Raw genomic sequence first — 18,544 nt, 5'->3', positions numbered from 1 at the left:
ATGAGCCTGCTTTCCTCACACCAGAGTTTTGTTCCCAATTTTAAATGTGACAGTCAGAAAAATATGATGGCTGTCATTGGAGGGCTTCTCCCTGAAACATCTGTCAACATGGCCACCTTTTTATCCCTCTACAATATTCCACAGGTAGGCCATCTGAAACAGTGGTAGGAAGATTTCACACCTTTAACCTGTAATCAAACATTTTGTTATTATCCATGTCAAAATACTTACACATTCTCTTTCAGCTTATGTATGGATCATTCTTCCCAAGGCAAGATTACAAAAGGTTATTCCCTTCTATGTACCAAATGGTTCCAGATGAAATGCATCAGTACACAGGAGTCGTGCGTCTACTTCATCATTTCAGATGGTCATGGATTGGTCTCATTGCTGTTGACAATGATAATGGGGATAGATTTTTACAGGCGATGGTTTCTCTGTTTTCACAGAATCAGATCTGCTCTTCTTTTATATTAAGAATACCACAAAGGACATATCAGGATGAATTTATAATATTGCTTTATGGGTTGCTGAAACAATATCCCGTTCTTGTAGAGAGCAAATCCACTGTATATGTTGTCTATGGAGAGCCTCCAACAATGCACATTTTGAGAATGTTGCTCTATGTGTCAGAAAACGTGCTACTTGGTGGTAAAGTGTGGATTGTTACATCCCACTGGGATTTTGAATCTCTGTCCATACAAAAGTTTTGGGATATAGAAATCTTCCATGGTGCCATATCATTTACAGTTCACTCCAATCAGCCCCCAGGATTCCAAAAATTCCTTCAGATCATAAGACCTTTCTGGGATCCAGGAGATGGTTTTATTCAGGAATTTTGGGAGCAAGCCTTCAGCTGTTCTTTGAGAAATTCCAATCCTCTTGAGGAGAATGAGAAGATGTGCACTGGGGAAGAGAAGCTGGAGAAGCTTCCTGGGATTTTGTTTGAAATGAGAATGGTTGGCCACAGCTACAATATCTATAATGCTGCTTATGCTGTAGCACATGCTTTGAATGCTTTCTACTTATCCAGGTTTAAACACAGAAGGTTGAGTGAAGGAGGCAGGAAGGCATTTGAGAATTTGCAGCCATGGCAGGTAATTGTACATCTATGGCAAACTCCTAACTGGTAGGCTAACTCACAAAGTGAACTTCTGTTGAATCAGAACATCAGTCTGTTAAAATCAGTATTGTTAATTCAGTCTGCATCATCCACAGGCACTGTGGATTTCCAGGAATTTCCAGGAATTTCTCAAACATGGGTTGGTAGTCCTATGTATAACTGCGAACCCCCACCATTTAACACATCATTTTCTATCATCAATGAGCAACTAAAAACAAAAACAAAAGGCTACTTATAAAAATTAAAATGAGATTAGAATCTGACTCATTGGTTCTTGACCGTGAAAGCCTTCGACAATATTTAGAATCTGACTCGATTGTATACCCTTTGATATCAATCCAGATGTACCTTTTCCCTTAGACTTATCAGGGAAGTGTTAGGGATTGTTCTTCATAAATATGATAGGCTAGCTTTTTAGAATAAACTTATTTATCTATTAAGAGATATGGAACAAACATCCCCAAAATTATACAGTGAGAGGTTTCTATGTCTGGATTGGATGGACTGGATCTAACCAGCCTTTCTGCTGGTGACAAGGATGCTGGGTGCCCTCTGACCACACAAAAAGTCTTTGTTGGAGAGCATGAGATAGGGGCTATATCAAGGAGGAGATTTGGACAAGACTATATAAAAAATGGGATAGATTGAACCCTCTTTGTGGTTTCCTAAGAATAACGCATTGAATTAAAAAGATCACTTTATTGGAATGATTCAATTAAACAAACAAACAAACAAACTTTAATCATTTTGTACTCTAAGGCAGTACTGCTACATATAATAAAGTGACCAGAATCATCCAGGATATTTTCATTTCATTATGAAAGGTCCCTTTCTTTTATATCTCACAGCTCCATCACTTTTTAAGGCGCATGTCCTTCAACAACAGTGCAGGGGATTCTGTGCATTTTAATGAAAAGGGAGAATTAGTGGAAGCTTTTGATGTTGCCAACTGGATCACTTTCTCAAATGGATCTTTTATTAGAGAAAAGGTGGGAAGACTGGACCCTCAGGCTCTGCAAGGCCAAGAGTTAACCCTCAATGATGATCTAATTGTCTGGCATGGAAGCTTCAACCAGGTAGGATACAGATACTTTCATCGATATAATGAATTTAGGGTAAAATGTGTATTTGGGGAGGAGTTCATGTGTATTTGAGGTGCACAATCCCACTTTCCAAAAAGAAATCACAATATGATTTTAACTTTTTGAATTCACCTTTTTAATGCACTTAATCAGTCTCTCTCTGTTTCTCTCTGATGAGTTGCTTACTTTAAAAAAAATCACAATTTCAGTCTATTGCAGGGAAATATTTACATCTTCTGGCCACCAGTTTCAGCAAAGCATTTGATAGTCATCAGTTATACAGCATAAATTAGTTAATAATATGTCTTCTGATTTCTGGCAATTACCAGACAAAACATGACACACTGCTCGATGGAAGACTACATTCTCAGCTCCCTGGAATAATAACTCATGCCACAGTCCACTTCCTCAATACCAGTCATTTTTACTATACATTCTCTTCATGCGTCATTTGTCCTTTATATTCACTGACAGGTTCTGCCACGTTCTCTGTGCAATGACAACTGCTATCCAGGTTACAGCAGGAAAAAGAAGGAGGGAGAGAAATTTTGCTGCTATGATTGTGCTCCATGCCCAGAAGAGATGATCTCCTACCAGATAGGTATAGATATAGATATAGATATTGATATTGATATATATATATATATATATATATATATATTGATATATATATATATATATTGATATATATATATATATATATTGATATATATATATATATTGATATGGTCTATTCAACCAGCCAAAGGTTAATACATAAAATTATCTGACTTAATAAAACTGTAAGACTAGTAGAAATTACAAAATTAGATAAAAGACCAATGATGTTAAAATGTAGGATATTAAAACAAATCACAACTTAACAACTTAGTATTTCTAAAAGTATAGCCTGGTTTAGTAATTTTTTCCATTACATTTTTGTGAGTTTTAATGGCGATGGCACAAAATTTGGCAGCTGGGACCGAAAAGTGTGGAGATTCACCCATCAGGAGCCTCTTAGTCAGGAATTCTACTGGCTTATCGGGGAATTCACTGGTCAGGGGAGCAATGAATTTAATATGGGCCTCATGGTAGAAAGAACAGATGAAAAATACATGTTCGGTGGTTTCGATGTCTCCTGACCTGCAGGGCCATAAGTCTTTCTGATCTTGGAATCTTCTTGTATTTTCCTTCTAGGAAAGCCGAAGGCAGGGCATGACATCTGGCTACAGTGTAGGCCTTCCTATAATATGCTGCAGGGGTAACTAGCTATCTAGATTTTTCTGGAGCCAAGAAGAAGGGTGATATCCCCAGGTCTGCCTGACATTTGGTATCTTTAACCCTTTGCTTCAAAAAGCTTGCTGCTTGTTCTAAGCCCATGGCTAGTAGGGAAGATGGAGAAATGCCCAGCCGGGCCATTTTCTTGAGAACCTCCTTTAGCCATGATGATTCAAATTCGTCCTGCACTAACAGGGGTAACCAGATAGGTAGGGTGCAATGAGACTCAATTATTTCCCATAAAATAGTGTTTCCACCAATACAATAGCTGGTGGTGGTGGTGGAAACGAACAAATCCTTAGCCCTCCTTGATAAATGAAATTCTGAACCAAAAATTTCTCTTTAATACATTTCTTTTGAATATTTCTCTTGAACACATTTCTTTTGAATATTTCTCTTGAAAACCATCTTGAATATTTCTGTTAAACCCAGCACTCTGGTGGGTGCATTATTCCAAAACACTGAGAAAAAAAGATCACGATCCGGTGGAGGCTTGACCATGCATACGTAACTAGGATATTTATGGAAATGTTGAATGATGTGGAAAGACTGCAGTGTTGCTGCTGGAGGCATCCAAAGCAGCCCTTGAGTTACCCAAAAACCATATTTGCTAAAGTCCACAAGAAATCATGGTCAACGTTAGGGCTGTCGATTTGGTTCGTCCAGAACCGAAAAACAGCTGAATTTCCCCTGATTCGGCAGTTGTCAGTTTGGGACAAACGGATTTCAAAAAAAGGTGGGAAAACTACAAGCCAAATTTAGCGAGTTTGGGCAATCGCTGAATAAATTTGGCAGGTTCGGCATTCCCCAAACCTGCCTTTTTCCGCCTTTAAAGACTTCCCACCCCCTTCCAGGGACTCATTTTGATTTAACTATCCAATATAACCCCACGGTCTCTTTCTCATTTTCAGCAACCTCAGACCTCTTGTCATAGAGCTAAGATCTGTTTTTCCCAATATCCATTACCTTACACATACATTGAACTTCATTTGCCTTATTGTTTCCTCTGACCCAGTTAGAGAGATCCTCATGGAGCGCTTCATTCCCAAGAAAGCATACTTAGGACTGCATCCTAGACAACTCACATTCCATCCATTTATGTTAAAGGAACCTGATTTTTTTTTAAAAAAAAATCTCTGAGAAACCCATAACAACATTTCTTCACAATTTTATAGCATTTTTGCCAGTAACTGTTATAATGATCCTGCAGATTAGGTCAGCAATATTATTCCAGTATTAATGCCACATTAAATCTTTGGGCTAGAGCAGAGATACACTTGAATATGGGCTGGTAAGGTGACATCTGAATCAGGGAATTCATGGCTTGATCTCACTGGTGTTAGATGAAATTAAATTATACTAGCTAGTAACACACAAATTTATATTGTCGAAGGCTTTCACTGTCAGAGTTCATTGGTTCTTGTAGGTTATCCGGGCTGTGTAAGACCATGGTTACACAGCCCGGATAACCTACAAGAACACAAATTTATGTTTGAATGTAATGATCACAAAATCAGATTTTTTATCAGCTGTTAAAATTATGGAACTCTTTTGCCTTATTGGTTGGTTAAAAGATACACCTATTCCTTTTCTTTATTTCAGACATGGATGCCTGTGCCAGATGTCCAGATGGCCATTTTCCCAATAAGTACCAAAATCAGTGCATTCCCAAATGTATAACTTACTTTTCTTTTAAAGAACCTCTAGGGATTATTTTAGTTATATTGGTTATTTCTTTTTCTCTGATCATAGCTTTGGTGCTCGGAACATTCATGAAGTTCCAGGATACCCCCATAGTCAAAGCCAACAACCGGAGCCTTACCTACACCCTCCTCATCTCTCTCCTGCTTTGCTTCCTCTGCTCTTTCCTTTTCATTGGACAGCCAGGGAAGGTGTCCTGCCTTTTCCAACAAATCACTTTTGGTATCATCTTCTCTGTAGCCCTCTCCAGTGTTTTGGCCAAAACAATCACAGTAGTTCTGGCATTCATGGCTACCAAACCAGGATCTCGTGTGAAGAAATGGGTAGGGAGAAGAACAGCAAATTCTATTGTCATTTTCTGTTCCTTAATTCAAGCAGGGATTTGTACTCTTTGGCTAGCTACTTCACCTCCATTCCCAGATGCAGACATGCACTCACAGAATGAGGAAATCATATTGAAATGTAATGAGGGTTCAGCTGCCATGTTTTACAGTGTGATCAGCTATCTGGGATTCCTTGCCATTATCAGCTTGATTGTGGCTTTCTTTGCCCGGAAATTACCTGACAGTTTCAATGAAGCAAAATTTATCACCTTCAGCATGTTGGTCTTTTGCAGTGTTTGGCTGTCCTTCATACCAACGTACCTGAGCACCAAAGGAAAATCCATGGTGGCTGTGGAGATCTTCTCCATCTTAGCCTCTAGTGCTGGTTTACTGGGATGCATATTTTCCCCTAAATGCTACATCATTATTCTAAGGCCTGAGATGAACAATAGGGAACAATTAACAAAGCGGACAAAATGAAAGGAAAGTTCTTCTGTGTGCTTTTCTCTAATTTGTTTATGATTTCTTGTTGGAAAAGTCAATACAATGGAGTTATCTGGTTGTGTGTCTCATCTGTATACTTCTGAACTGTTGAATAAGAAATTTTTTGTAGTTGTGGGTCTCTCTGCAAGAGTTACCATTTTGGATAAACTAATGGAGAACTTTCTTTCTTTCTGTCGGTCTGTCTGTCTGTCTGTCTGTCTTTCTTTCCAATATTTATTAGTTGTGTTTCTTCCTGCAGAGCTTGAGATGGCTTGAAACATTAATAAAATACATAATTAAAATACATCAAAATTTAAAATCATAATTGAGAACTGTTTTAATTAAATGCAGTCTTCTCCTGACTCCTAAAGCTTGAGCGGGCTTTCACACATGCCGAATAATGCACTTCCAATCCACTTAGCAGCTGGATTTTACTGTGTGAAAGGGTAGAATCCCCTTGCTAATGATCATTAAAGTGCACTGAAAGTGGATTGAAAGTGCATTATTCAGGATATGTGAAAGTGCACCACCTAAAGTGAGGCAGCAAGCCTCCTCCCTGAGGATGTTGTTCCATGATGATGGATCTGTCAATTAGGGCTGTCAAAAAAAAAAATTCGGTACAGTTCGGATTCGGCCGAATTTGACCCTTGTGGGTTTGGTACGTGCCGAAGTCCGAACTCCCCCGCTTCGGATCCCCGGTAATTCGGGGGGATCCAGAGTTCGGGGGAAAATTCAGCCGAAGCGCGCCTTCAGGGATTCCCTGAAGGCGCGCGGGGGCCCTTTAAACTGATCTGAGCATCCCAGCTGGGAGGCGCAGATCAGTTTAAAGGGCAGCCCGCCCCCCTTCAGCGGGCTCCGCTGAAGGGGGGCGGGCTGCCCTTTAAACTCATCTGCGCCTCCCGGCCGGGAGGCACAGGTGAGTTTAAATGAAAGCCGCCCCCCTTCAGCGGAGCCCGCTAGAGAGGCGCGGCTGCCCTTTAAACTCATCTGCGCCTCCCGGGCGGGAAGCGCAGATGAGTTTAAAGGACAGCCGCCCCCCTTCAGCAGGCACCGCTGAAGGGGGGCGGCTGCCCTTTAAACTCATCTGCACCTCCCAGCTGGGAGGTGCAGGTCAGTTTAAAGGGCAGCCCGAGCCTCTCCAGCGGAGCCCGCTGGAGAGGCGCGGCTGCCCTTTAAACTCATCTGCGCCTCCCGGGCGGGAGGCGCAGATGAGTTTCAATGACAGCCCGCCTCCCTTCAGCGGGCTACCCTGAAGGGGGGCGGGCTGTCATTGAAACTCATCTGCGCCTCCCGCCCGGGAGGCGCAGATGAGTTTCAATGACAGCCCACCTCCCTTCTGCGGGCTACCCTGAAGGGGGGCGGGCTGTCATTGAAACTCATCTGCGCCTCCCGCCCGGGAGGCACAGATGAGTTTAAAGAGCAGCCTGCCTCCCTTCTGCGGGCTACCCTGAAGGGGGGCGGGCTGTCATTGAAACTCATCTGCGCCTCCCGGGTGGGAGGCACAGATGAGTTTCAATGACAGCCCGCCTCCCTTCAGGGGAGCCCGCTGAAGGGAGGCGGGCTGCCCTTTAAACTGATCTGAGCCTCCCAGCTGGGAGGCGCAGATCAGTTTAAAGGGCAGCCCGCGCCTTTCAGCGGGCTCCCCTGAAGGGGGGGCTGAATTGGCCGAATTTATTCGCGAACTCCCGAACTCGCTGAATTCGGCACCCCCGGTTGCCCGCCAGATTTGAGTTCGGATCCGTCCGAACTGAAAATCACCGAATCAGGGGAAATTCGGTTGATTTTCAGTTCGGACCGAACCGAATTGACAGCCCTACTGTCAATGAAAACCCCCTTTTCTGTGTACCCACCAAACAAGCATGTTTGATTGATGAGACACTAAGGAGGGGCTCTCCCTTTGATCTTAACTCCAAGGCAGGAACATATGGGAGAAGACAGTCCTTCAGATATCCCTCTCCCAAGCCATGTTGGACTTTAAAGGTCAGAACCAACACCTTGAAGTGGTGTACATCACATGAACATGCATCCATGCTGGTATATAACCCAGAATGCATATGGACAATTTTGTTTGCGAAGTAAGTAGCAAATTGATCACAGTGAGCTTTCATGTGGTCAGAATACGGTTCTTCTGGCTATGATGTAAAAGCTCCCAGACTACATGAAACAGCTCCACTGGTTGATTACATTCAGATGCAATGGTACCAATGATATATTGCCTTTTCACCAACACCATTTTCACAGTACAGGCTCTAATATGGGCTCTAGGGGACCCCGACCTAATCTTAACCAAACTCAGGGACTCTTGTAAGGAGAGTCACCAGCAGCTATGCTGCAAATTTGGTGCCTCTACCTTAAAAAAATAACAGCCCCCTCCCCCGCCGAGCCCCACAAAGATTCCCCATAGGCTTCAATAGGGGCATTTAAAATTTAAATGCCTCCATTAGCCTCTGGCTGTCTTCCCAGTAAGGAGACCTCTGAAGACTAACAATCCAACTCTCCCAACTGCCTAACACACCCTTTAGGACTTCCAGTACCAATTTCTCTTACCAGAGTAATGGGTCTTCATGTCCCCCTGACATGGCTCCCCCAAGTTGCCCCTTTCATGGCAACCCCACCAGTGGTGATCCTGTCCCCACTCCCCACAGTAGCCCAGGCTTTATTCCAAAAGACCAGTGAAAGGTGGTGATGTAAGCTTGAGCAGGAAACTGCTGACTCAGGGTCTTGATCCAGCAAAGAGGCACAGACATCAAGTAGGTGTCGCATTGGTGATATCCTAGGCAGCCACAGCGGGCAGTTGGATGGTCTGGCTTACCATTCTCCCACCAGGCAAGCAGTTTCCGAACTCCCTCTTGTGGTTGGGATGTAGAGTAACACTGTGAAGCCTCCACAGAAGTTCAGGCTTTATGCCAGAAGCCCAAGGAAATGCTAGCCTGGGCAGGACACTTCTGATTCAGGAGCCTGCTTCAGTGCAAAGGCATGGACATCAAGTCGGAGGCTCCATTGGTACGGTCCCAGGATTGTGGAGATCACAGGGAATCAAAGGAGCCCATTTCCATAATTTGGGGGACTGGATGAAAACATCACCACAACTGTGCCCCCTCCTGACTTCTCTGCATACACATTTACAGAATGTAGAGATTCTTGAAAAAAGAACAGTGATGTCATCACTAAGAATCTGTTTGGATGATTCTCTCAATTGACATATCCGGAGAAGGTGGACGGTGTGGATAGAATGCCCCGCCTTTCTCTCCAAGCTACTTGCTGGATCAGGCCTCCACACGGAGGCACGATCTGGCATGCAGCTTGGAGATGGAGGTGGGAGCACCCCTATCCATGGAGTGCACAGACAGCAGGGCTAGGAACACTCCCGCCTCCTTTTCCAAGCTGCATTCCAGATCTGGCCTCCCTGTGTGGAGGGGGGCTCAATTTGGTATGCATCTTGGAGAGAGAGACGGAAGCATTCCTACTAACCCCACTGCCTGAGGACTCAGTGGAGTCAGAGCCTGCAGGTACTGGGGCTAGGAATGCCCTCTCTTGCTGAATTTATTTCGTTATTTTTCAGGTTCAGGTTCATTAAAGACAATATTTTTCAAAAAATCCAAGTTTTCTGGATTTTTTGAAATGTTTCCTGTTTAATAAACTCGAACTCCAAAAATACCAGAGAAAAATATCGGTGTGCTTACCGTGTAATTAAGTATAATGATAGCTTCAGTGAGTTCAGCATAAACTGCCAGCAGGAATTTTAGAATCCCTTTGACAAGTGGCTCTAAGCATAGAGAGTTCTTATCCATATAAACTTCCCATGCCCATCCCATTCTGTTCAATTGTATTGGTAATATTGACTGGCCCATTTGAATTTAACATGAGAACTCCAGGCTCTATTTAGCCAGCCATGCACAACTTCCTATAGATTAAACATCAACTGGCTAATTAAAAGAAACAACAGATTTTGAGGGGAGGGGGAAACACACATTTCTAGCCATTTTGCAATGTATGGTGGCACAGCAGAGACCAACCCATTACAATTGTCTCCTCTATCATTTTCAACAATTACTGGCTTGCTTCCTGCTACCCAAAGGATTTCCAGCACCTACCATCAATATCACTAACAATTAAATCTGTTAGATCATAAAAGAACAACACATGTAGATCATAACTAAATCCATGGATAGGGAGGACTCCTGCTAGTCTTCTGTACCATTACTTTTCTTGGAGACAGAAATTCATAGCTGTGCATAGCTCTGGACATAAGCTCTTATCATTTCCTAATTTGAACTCCAACTCCAGGATTTTAGAATAAAGAAGTTGAAACTGAACTTTATAGAACAGAAATTACTGCCTTCTCTCACATACCAATTGCCTTACAGAATGTTCTTCAGGACATCTGGGCAAAGTTGTTCATGTCTGTAGCTTTTGAGTTATACATTAGGTTTTTCAAAGAGTATATTGGGCCTCAATGACACCCAACATTCATCCTGGATGAGAAAGCAAAGACAAAGAAGCTATGCTGAGAAACACTGATGGTCAAGAGGTAACAACAAGGAAATGTTGATAACTTTAAGGATGAAAAACTGTTGCAGAGATTCCCACACAGGCCAAGCTTTGCTTTGGTGAAGCGACAGCATCATCTGCCATTTAAGTAAGCCTGAACCACAACCGATGCTAGCTTGATGATGCAGTACATGAAAACATGGTATTCTGCATCTGGAAGAATAGTGTTATCATCATGGTTGTACTGATGATGGTGTTTCTGCTCATCTTGCTGAGTCACACTGTCTGCCATAATCATTCTGTTCTTTGTACTATATATCATGATCCCCTTCCTATTTCTCATGGATATTATCAGCCAGGAGACTTTGACATTGGTCAGATTCTTGCTCATATCTTCTTGATTCATGATGGACCCTCTTTCCTGGAACAACCCAAAGATATGTTAATTGATGAACTTGTGTAAGAAATTATGTCTTTCTTTGGCTTTCCCTTAATTGTTCAGAACATAATAAGTGAGAACAACCCATTAAGTAATAGAATAGTAATAGTATAGTAGTTAATTTTCATTGTGAAAAAAACATCTTAGCAGACTTTTGGGTCTGCCATATTTTACTTTGATTTATATATCTCACCACTGAGTGATGTCAGTTGGGACATTCTCCTGACAAGGTCCACAAAGTATAATAAAAAATGAATGTTTATTTTGGGTTTGTAGAGAAAGCCCACACATGAGAATGTGCTCTCGGTTAGTTTTGAGCACCATTCCTATTCTTGAAACATTTCATTGCCTGTTTTCTTTGGTCTCCAGCTCTGTCCTCTTGTAACTATAAATCTTTTAACAACTGGAGGTTATGGCAGTGACACATAGGGCACAGAGGATGCAAAAAAGCAGTGTAGTTATGCAAATTGACACATATTAATCAATTTCGATGCATCTGATCAGCTCAGTGAACAGCTGGCTCCCTGAGTGATCACTAGTGCCTGATGGAGGTCTTGTAAAATGAGATCTTGGCCAATTGGGTGAATTCTTTAACCAGCTGAAAGGGGGAAGACTGCAGAGGTGGCTTTACCCTATGGAGAAAAAAGTGTGGGTGTTAAGGGTTGTCAAATCATTTCCGACTCATGGCGACCCTATGAATCAATGTCTTCCAAAACATCCTATCGTTAACAGCCTTGCTCAGCTCTTGCAGCTCTTGCAGATTTGCCTTCCACTGCTTGACACCTTAGACCTTATCTTTGTTTGACCTTGGTTGCATCCTCTGGCCTGACTCTGGACACCTACTATTCTCTTTTGGACACATTGGTATATGTTCTTGAAGGTCACTTATGTATCAAACCTTTCACAAATCCTGTGTGAGTGTGTTAAGTGCCATCAAGTCACTTCCGACTCATGGTGACCCTATAAATCAGTGTCCTCCAAGACGTCCTGCCATTAATAGCCTTGCTCATGTCTTGCAAACTGAGGACCATGGCTTCCTTTATAGAGTCAGTCCATCTCATGTTGGGTATTCCTCTTTTCCTGCTACCTTCATCTTTTCCTAGCACAATTGTCTTTTCCAGTGACTCTTGTCTTCTCACAATGTGACCAAAGTGTGATAGCCTCAGTTTAGACATTTTTGCTTCTAGGGACAGCTCAGGTTTAACAACTCTAATTTGTCATACAAAAATTGCAAAAGACAACTGTAGTGAAAATTGGTTTCTGCAAAGGAAAACTGAATGAAATCTCAGATAAAGACTTATGCTTGCAAAATAAAATAAAATAAAGAACCCTCCCTCAACCCCCCCACCCTACAAAGTATGAGGAAGGTATAATTAATATTCTGATTTTTTTTAACTAAACAGCTACTCACTCTCATTGCAGTTCAGTTCCAAAGAACTACCAATTCCTCTTAGCACTGGTATTTGCGGTTGCAGAGATCAATGAAAATCCTGCTATCTTACCAAATGCTTCATTGGGCTTCCACATCCTCAACAGCTACTACCTTACAAAGATTACATATAAAGCTACACTGAATCTACTTTCCACACAGCAGAGGTTCCTCCCTAACTTCAACTGTGATATCAAAAATCATCCTATCGCTGTCATTGGAGGGCATGTCTGTGAAACATCAATCGATATAGCCACCATTTTAAGCATCTACAACATTCCACAGGTAGGCTATATATAAGAAGGTATGGTGATTTCACTCTTGTGTTACATGATCAAGCACTTACAACATTTTTTCCCAAGCACTTACACAGTGTCTTTTCAGTTCACTTTTCAGTCATTTCCCAAAGTGCAGGGTTAAGACGGTATCATTTGACTTTCATTTCAAAGATGGCCTCAGTGAAACATTTCAGCACATGGGAGTTGTCTGTTTCACCATTTCAGATGCATGTGGATCCACTTGTAGCTATCGATATTGACAACAAGACAGGGATTTGCAGATGTCGCTGTCTTTCTTACTTGCTATTACCACAAACTGGAGGAAAGGCAGCATAGTATAGCCCGATTCCGTAAGATCTCAAGAGCTAAGCAGGGTCAGCCCTGGTTAGTATTTGGATGGGAGACCACCAAGGAAGTCCAGGATTGCTATGCAGAGGAAGGCAATAGCAAACCACCTCTGTTAGTCTCTTGCTTTGAAAACCCCATAAGGGGTCACCATAAGTCGGCTGCAACTTGATTACACTTTACACACACCCATTACCATAAACGCATAATTTGCTGTTCATTTAAATAGCCTGTAGCTATCCATATAGTTGAATACAAAGCACTACTAAAACTTTTTGACATTGGCAGGCGCTGTAAAAGGTGCATCTTACCAAACACCTTTGGGGTTTCAATATCTTCAACAGTTAATATATTGCAAATCTGTTCTATCTGTCCATTCTAAGCCTGCTTTTCCCCAAAATTAGATTTCCCCTCAGCTTCAGGTATGATTGCAAAAAAACAAGCAAACCTCTTAGCTGTCACATGAGGATTTGCTTCTTTAACCTCTGTCAATTGACCACATGAAGCTTCCTTATACTGAATCAGACCCTTGGTCCATCAAAGTCAGTATTGTCTACTCAGACTGGCAGCAGCTCTCCAGGGTCTCAGGCAGAGGTCTCTCACACCACCTACTTGCCTAGACCCATTAACAAATAAATACCAGTACAAATACAAATACCTTTATTGGCATAATATGTTTAACTGGAGATGCCGGTGATTGAACCTGGGACCTTCTGCATGCCAAGCAGATGTTCTACCACTGAGCCACAGCCCCTTCCCATGGCCATCCTTTTAGACCTCTACAAGACCCCACTTCAAAGCAAAATGTTCCTGGGTTTGGAAAATAAACAAGTGCTATAGAGATTTTGATTTACATGTTTTTCATTTACATTTTCTTTCAGTTCACTTTTGGATCCTTTAGCCAAGTGCAGGGGAGAGGGATGCTCTTCCCTTCCTTGTACCAGATGGTCCCAGATGAAGTCTATCAGTACAAAGGAGTAGTACGTTTACTTCAACATTTCAGATGGACTTGGATTGGGCTTGTGGCTACGGATGATGACAATGGGGACCAGTTTTTGCAGACGGTGGTGCCTTTGCTAGCGCAGAATAGGATCTGTTATTCCTTCATTTTAAAAACACCAAACAGGACTTTTATGGATTATTTTATAAATCTGCTTCTCAAATTTCAGACGCAGTACCCAATTCTCACAGAGAGCAAAGCTAATGCATACTTTGTGTATGGGACACCTCCAACCCTGCACCTTCTCAATATGTTGCTCTCTGCAGCAGAAAAAGTTTCTGCACCACTGCCTGGTAAAGTTTGGATTGTTACCTCCCACTGGGATTTTGAATCACTGTCCGTTCAAGCCGTTTGGCCTATAGAAACCTTCCATGGTGCCTTATCCTTTGCAGTTCACTCCAATCAGCCACCTGGATTCCAAAAATTCCTTGAGATCATAAGACCTTCCTGGGTTGGTGGAGATGGTTTTATTCAGGACTTCTGGGAGCAGGCATTCAGCTGTTCAATGAAAATGTCTAATGAGCACGAGGAAAGTAAGACCATATGCACTGGAGAGGAGAAGCTGGAGTCCCTTCCTGGGGTTTTGTTTGAAATGACTATGACAGGTCACAGCTACAATGTCTACAATGCTGTCTATGCTGTGGCACATGCACTGCACAATATCCGTATTGCCACCTCCAAGCATAGAAGATTGTTAGGAGGAGCGAGGCAGGAGATTCACATTATACAACCATGGCAGGTAGTGTTAGCTCTGTGATGCAAATCTCGATATGTATTTATTTTCAAAGCAGGCTAATCCATCACAAAAAGATGCATGGGACTCTGCCAAGTATCCCAACAGATACAAATCTGGAATGGATGCATGAGGATGTGAGATATTCCAGCAACAAAATTCAGGTTTCAAATGGTTCTAATTCTTATAGTGACTAAGCTGTTGTTCACAAGGCAGGCAGGTGGTCAAGTCTGCATACCACAGTTCCATAGGGCTGGAAGCAGGGTCTTAATCAGGCAAGTCCAGAGCCAAAAACCCAGCAGAGATGCATCTTTCTATTACTGATATGGTACTGGGACTGAAAGGTCAAGACAGAAACAGAGTTTCTGTAGTCCAAGCTCTGTTTTGAGAGCTTCTTCCCATCACATACCTCTCCTGGGCTTGGCTGGCCTGCAGTTCCTTGAGTGGCTCCCTTCAGAATGGCCCCAGATCTTGCTCATAGCTAGGGTTGCCAACCTCCAGGTACTAGCTGGAGATCTCCTGCTATTACAACTGATCTCCAGCCGATAGAGGTCAGTTCACCTGGATAAAATGGCCACTTTGGCAATTGAACTCTATGACATTGAAGTCCCTCCCCTCCCCAAACCCTGCCTTCCTCAGGCTCCACCCTAAAAACCTCCCGCCTGTGACGAAGAGGTACCTGGCAACCCTACTCATAGCTGCAGTGGCATTGGATGTAATGTTCAAAGATGGTTTGTTGTTTAAATGTTTGTAATGATTTTATAATGATAGATAAGCTAAGACATTCTAAATTATGCCTTTCCCACATCTCCTTCCATTCAGCTGCATCACTTCCTAAGGAACATTTATTTCAACAACAGTGCTGGAGACATCATACATTTTAATGAAAATGGAGAATTGGTGGAAGGTTTTGATGTTATCAACTGGGTAACTTTCCCCAATGGATCTCTGATTAGATTAAAAGTGGGAGGGCTGGATCCTGAGGCGCCTCAAGGCCAAGAGTTAACCCTTAGTGACGATCACATTGTGTGGCACAGACACTTTAACCAGGTGAGACACAGCTGCAGAAACAAGAAGTTCCAGTTGGGACAGGTCACAATTTTACTTTATCCATGTGTGTTCAATTATGTTGATTGGCCCTGAATTTTTAAAGCTACAGTGCCTTCCTTTTGTGGTGAGAGACAGGGTGGGGAGGAAGTTGACCGCAGACATCTCTTTCTCACTTGCATGTTCCCATACCTTTTTCCAGCTTCAACTACTTAGCCTGCTGCAGTGTTTCCTTGTCAGGAAAGGTTTGGCCACTGTCTGGATTAGATTACTGCAATGCTCTCTACATAGGCTTGCCCTTGAAAAGTGTTTGGTGCAAAATTCTGCCGCCAGAATATTGACTGGAGGGATAATATAGACCATCTCATTCCAATTTTATTCCATCTATGGCGGCTCTCAATTTGCTTCTTGGAAAATGCAAGGTGCTGGTGCTGACATTTAAAGCCCTATATGGTTTGGGACCAACATACCTGAAGGACCTCCTGTTTCCTTATGAACCCACCCAATCACTGTGGTGAGGTCACCACCTGAACATTGCGTAATAATAATTTATTGTGTATTTCACTGGCTTTGGGGCAATTATCATACAAAGGAGCACTTCTGGAGCATTTTGGTAGAACAATTCTCTATCAAAGACCACTTCCATCCTTAATGCACATCTTGTTCATGTTTTTTTATCCTTCATATTCATTGGCAGGTGCTGCCCCTTTCCTTATGCAGTGACAACTGCCGTCCTGGCTACAGCAAGAAGAAAAGAGAAGGAGAGAAATTTTGCTGCTATGATTGTGTTCCATGTCCGGAAAGGATGGTCTCTGAACAGAATGGTAAGAGTCAGATAGTCATCAAAACAAATAAAACAGTAGTGCATAAAACACAACATGTGGATATGAGCGTAAACTGATTATTTACATGCAAGTCGAGCCCCTCACTGGAACACCTCAATGATTTTCTGAAAGTTGAATCAGGCTGTAACTTATCTATCAATGTGTATGGTAGCTCTTTTACCTGAACAGCTGACGGACAGAACTTCCAGAATCACAGTGGATGTCACATACCACAAATTGAGGTCATTAAAATCACCTACACAGTGTGCACTTTCTATCCGTCTGAGATGTCAGGATGAATAATTTAAATGATTTACAGAGAATGTCCACAAACATATTAAATCGTCTGTCCTTAAAGTCTGTACTGTACTCCCAAAAGACATCAGTTGCCTCTATAATAAGAGCTGATCGTGAGTTGGGGAATGAGGCAGAGAGTGTGGCTTAACCAAAAATTAATCCTGAATTAGCAAATTCCTGACTCACAACAGCCATTCTTTGATAACATCACTAGCTCAGTTCAATACAAAAACTCATTGCAATTCTTCCTTGGCACATCTAAATTACAGGGCATATTTCTTCTTAGATGTTAATCAAAATTGTGAAATATTTAAACCTTCCTTCCTTCCTTCCTTCCTTCCTTCCTTCCTTCCTTCCTTCCTTCCTTCCTTCCTTCCTTCCTTTCTTTCTTTCTTTCTTTCTTTCTTTCTTTCTTTCTTTCTTTCTTTCTTTCTTTCTTTCTTTCTTTCTTTCTTTCTTTCTTTCTTTCTAGACATGGATGCCTGCAACAAATGTCCAGAAGACTTCTACCCCAGCTACCGTCAAGATCAATGCAATCCTAAAGTTGTAAGCTACCTCTCGTATAAAGAATCATTAGGGACCATTTTAGCTATATTGGCTATTTGTTTTGCCATGGTCACAGCTTTTGTGCTGCAAACCTTTATGAAGCACCAGAACACTCCCATTGTCAAAGCCAACAACCGGAGCCTGAGCTACATTCTCCTCATTGCCCTCCTGCTTTGTTTCCTCTGCTCCTTGCTGTTCATTGGGCAACCTGGAAAGATGACCTGCCTTCTCCAACAGACAAGTTTTGGAATCACCTTCTGCGTGGCCCTCTCCAGTGTGTTGGCCAAAACAATCACTGTGGTACTGGCATTCATGGCTACCAAGCCAGGATCTATGATGAGGAAATGGATGGGGGAAAGACTGGCACATTCTATTGTCTTTTCATGCTCCCTTATTCAAACGTGTATTTGTACTTTTTGGCTAAATACTTCCCCTCCATTCCCAGATAAGGACATGCACTCACTGAATGAGAAAATCATTATGAAATGTAATGAGGGTTCAGCTGCCATGTTTTACTGTGTCATGATCTATTTGGGATTCCTTGCCATTATCAGCTTGACTGTAGCTTTCTTTGCCCGGAAATTACCTGACAGTTTCAATGAAGCCAAGTTTATCACCTTCAGCATGTTGGTCTTTTGCAGTGTTTGGCTGTCCTTCGTGCCAACGTACCTGAGCACCAAAGGGAAATCCATGGTGGCTGTAGAGATCTTCTCCATCTTAGCCTCCACTACTGGCTTATTGGGATTCATATTTTTCCCTAAATGCTACATCATTATTCTAAGGCCTGAGATGAACAAAAAGGAGCAACTATTAAAGCAGAAAAAATGAAAGGATATGTCTCTGTGAGCAGTGCTCTGATATTGCCCCAGCAACTCAAATAAATATTCGAGACCACAGTTTGGGTTTAATTAATTTATTAAAATTAGCTGATCTATGTCATCAATTACTAATCTTTTTCCCACCTGGATGGAGCTTGTTGTGCTGTTGTGTTATTGTGCTGTTATATTTTCTGTTATAAGGTTTTGCAATATGTTAAGGTGCTGAGGTTTTATGGTTAATTTCTATGTAGTTACATGTTTACCCCATTATTTATTTCATTGTCCACTCTATGCACAGCCCAGGATGAAGTTTCTTGATGGGCTGCTA

The 18,544-nt window shown here is 42.2% G+C and overlaps 2 protein-coding genes across 2 annotated transcripts; both read left to right on the top strand.

The window, feature by feature from the left end:
* Nucleotides 1-5,966, top strand: LOC130490526 (vomeronasal type-2 receptor 26-like). Its single transcript, XM_056864350.1, has 5 exons — nt 1-144; nt 246-1,097; nt 1,972-2,199; nt 2,680-2,806; nt 5,065-5,966. The coding sequence occupies exons 1-5, from the start codon at nt 1-3 to the stop codon at nt 5,964-5,966; spliced, it is 2,253 nt and encodes a 750-aa protein (XP_056720328.1).
* Nucleotides 5,967-10,899: 4,933 nt separating this feature from the next.
* On the top strand, nt 10,900-18,226 carry LOC130490524 (vomeronasal type-2 receptor 26-like). The gene is made up of 6 exons (XM_056864349.1): nt 10,900-10,919; nt 12,322-12,613; nt 13,833-14,690; nt 15,507-15,734; nt 16,429-16,555; nt 17,325-18,226. Exons 1-6 carry the CDS (start codon nt 10,900-10,902, stop codon nt 18,224-18,226), a joined length of 2,427 nt encoding a protein of 808 aa, XP_056720327.1.
* The last annotated feature ends 318 nt before the right edge of the window (nt 18,227-18,544 follow it).

The sequence above is a fragment of the Euleptes europaea genome, chromosome 18 (genome assembly GCF_029931775.1).
Source record: "Euleptes europaea isolate rEulEur1 chromosome 18, rEulEur1.hap1, whole genome shotgun sequence".
In the NCBI taxonomy this organism is placed as follows: Eukaryota; Metazoa; Chordata; class Lepidosauria; order Squamata; family Sphaerodactylidae; genus Euleptes; species Euleptes europaea.
The sequence above is the reverse complement of the archived record's forward strand: the minus strand, read 5'-3'. Positions and strand labels throughout refer to the sequence as shown.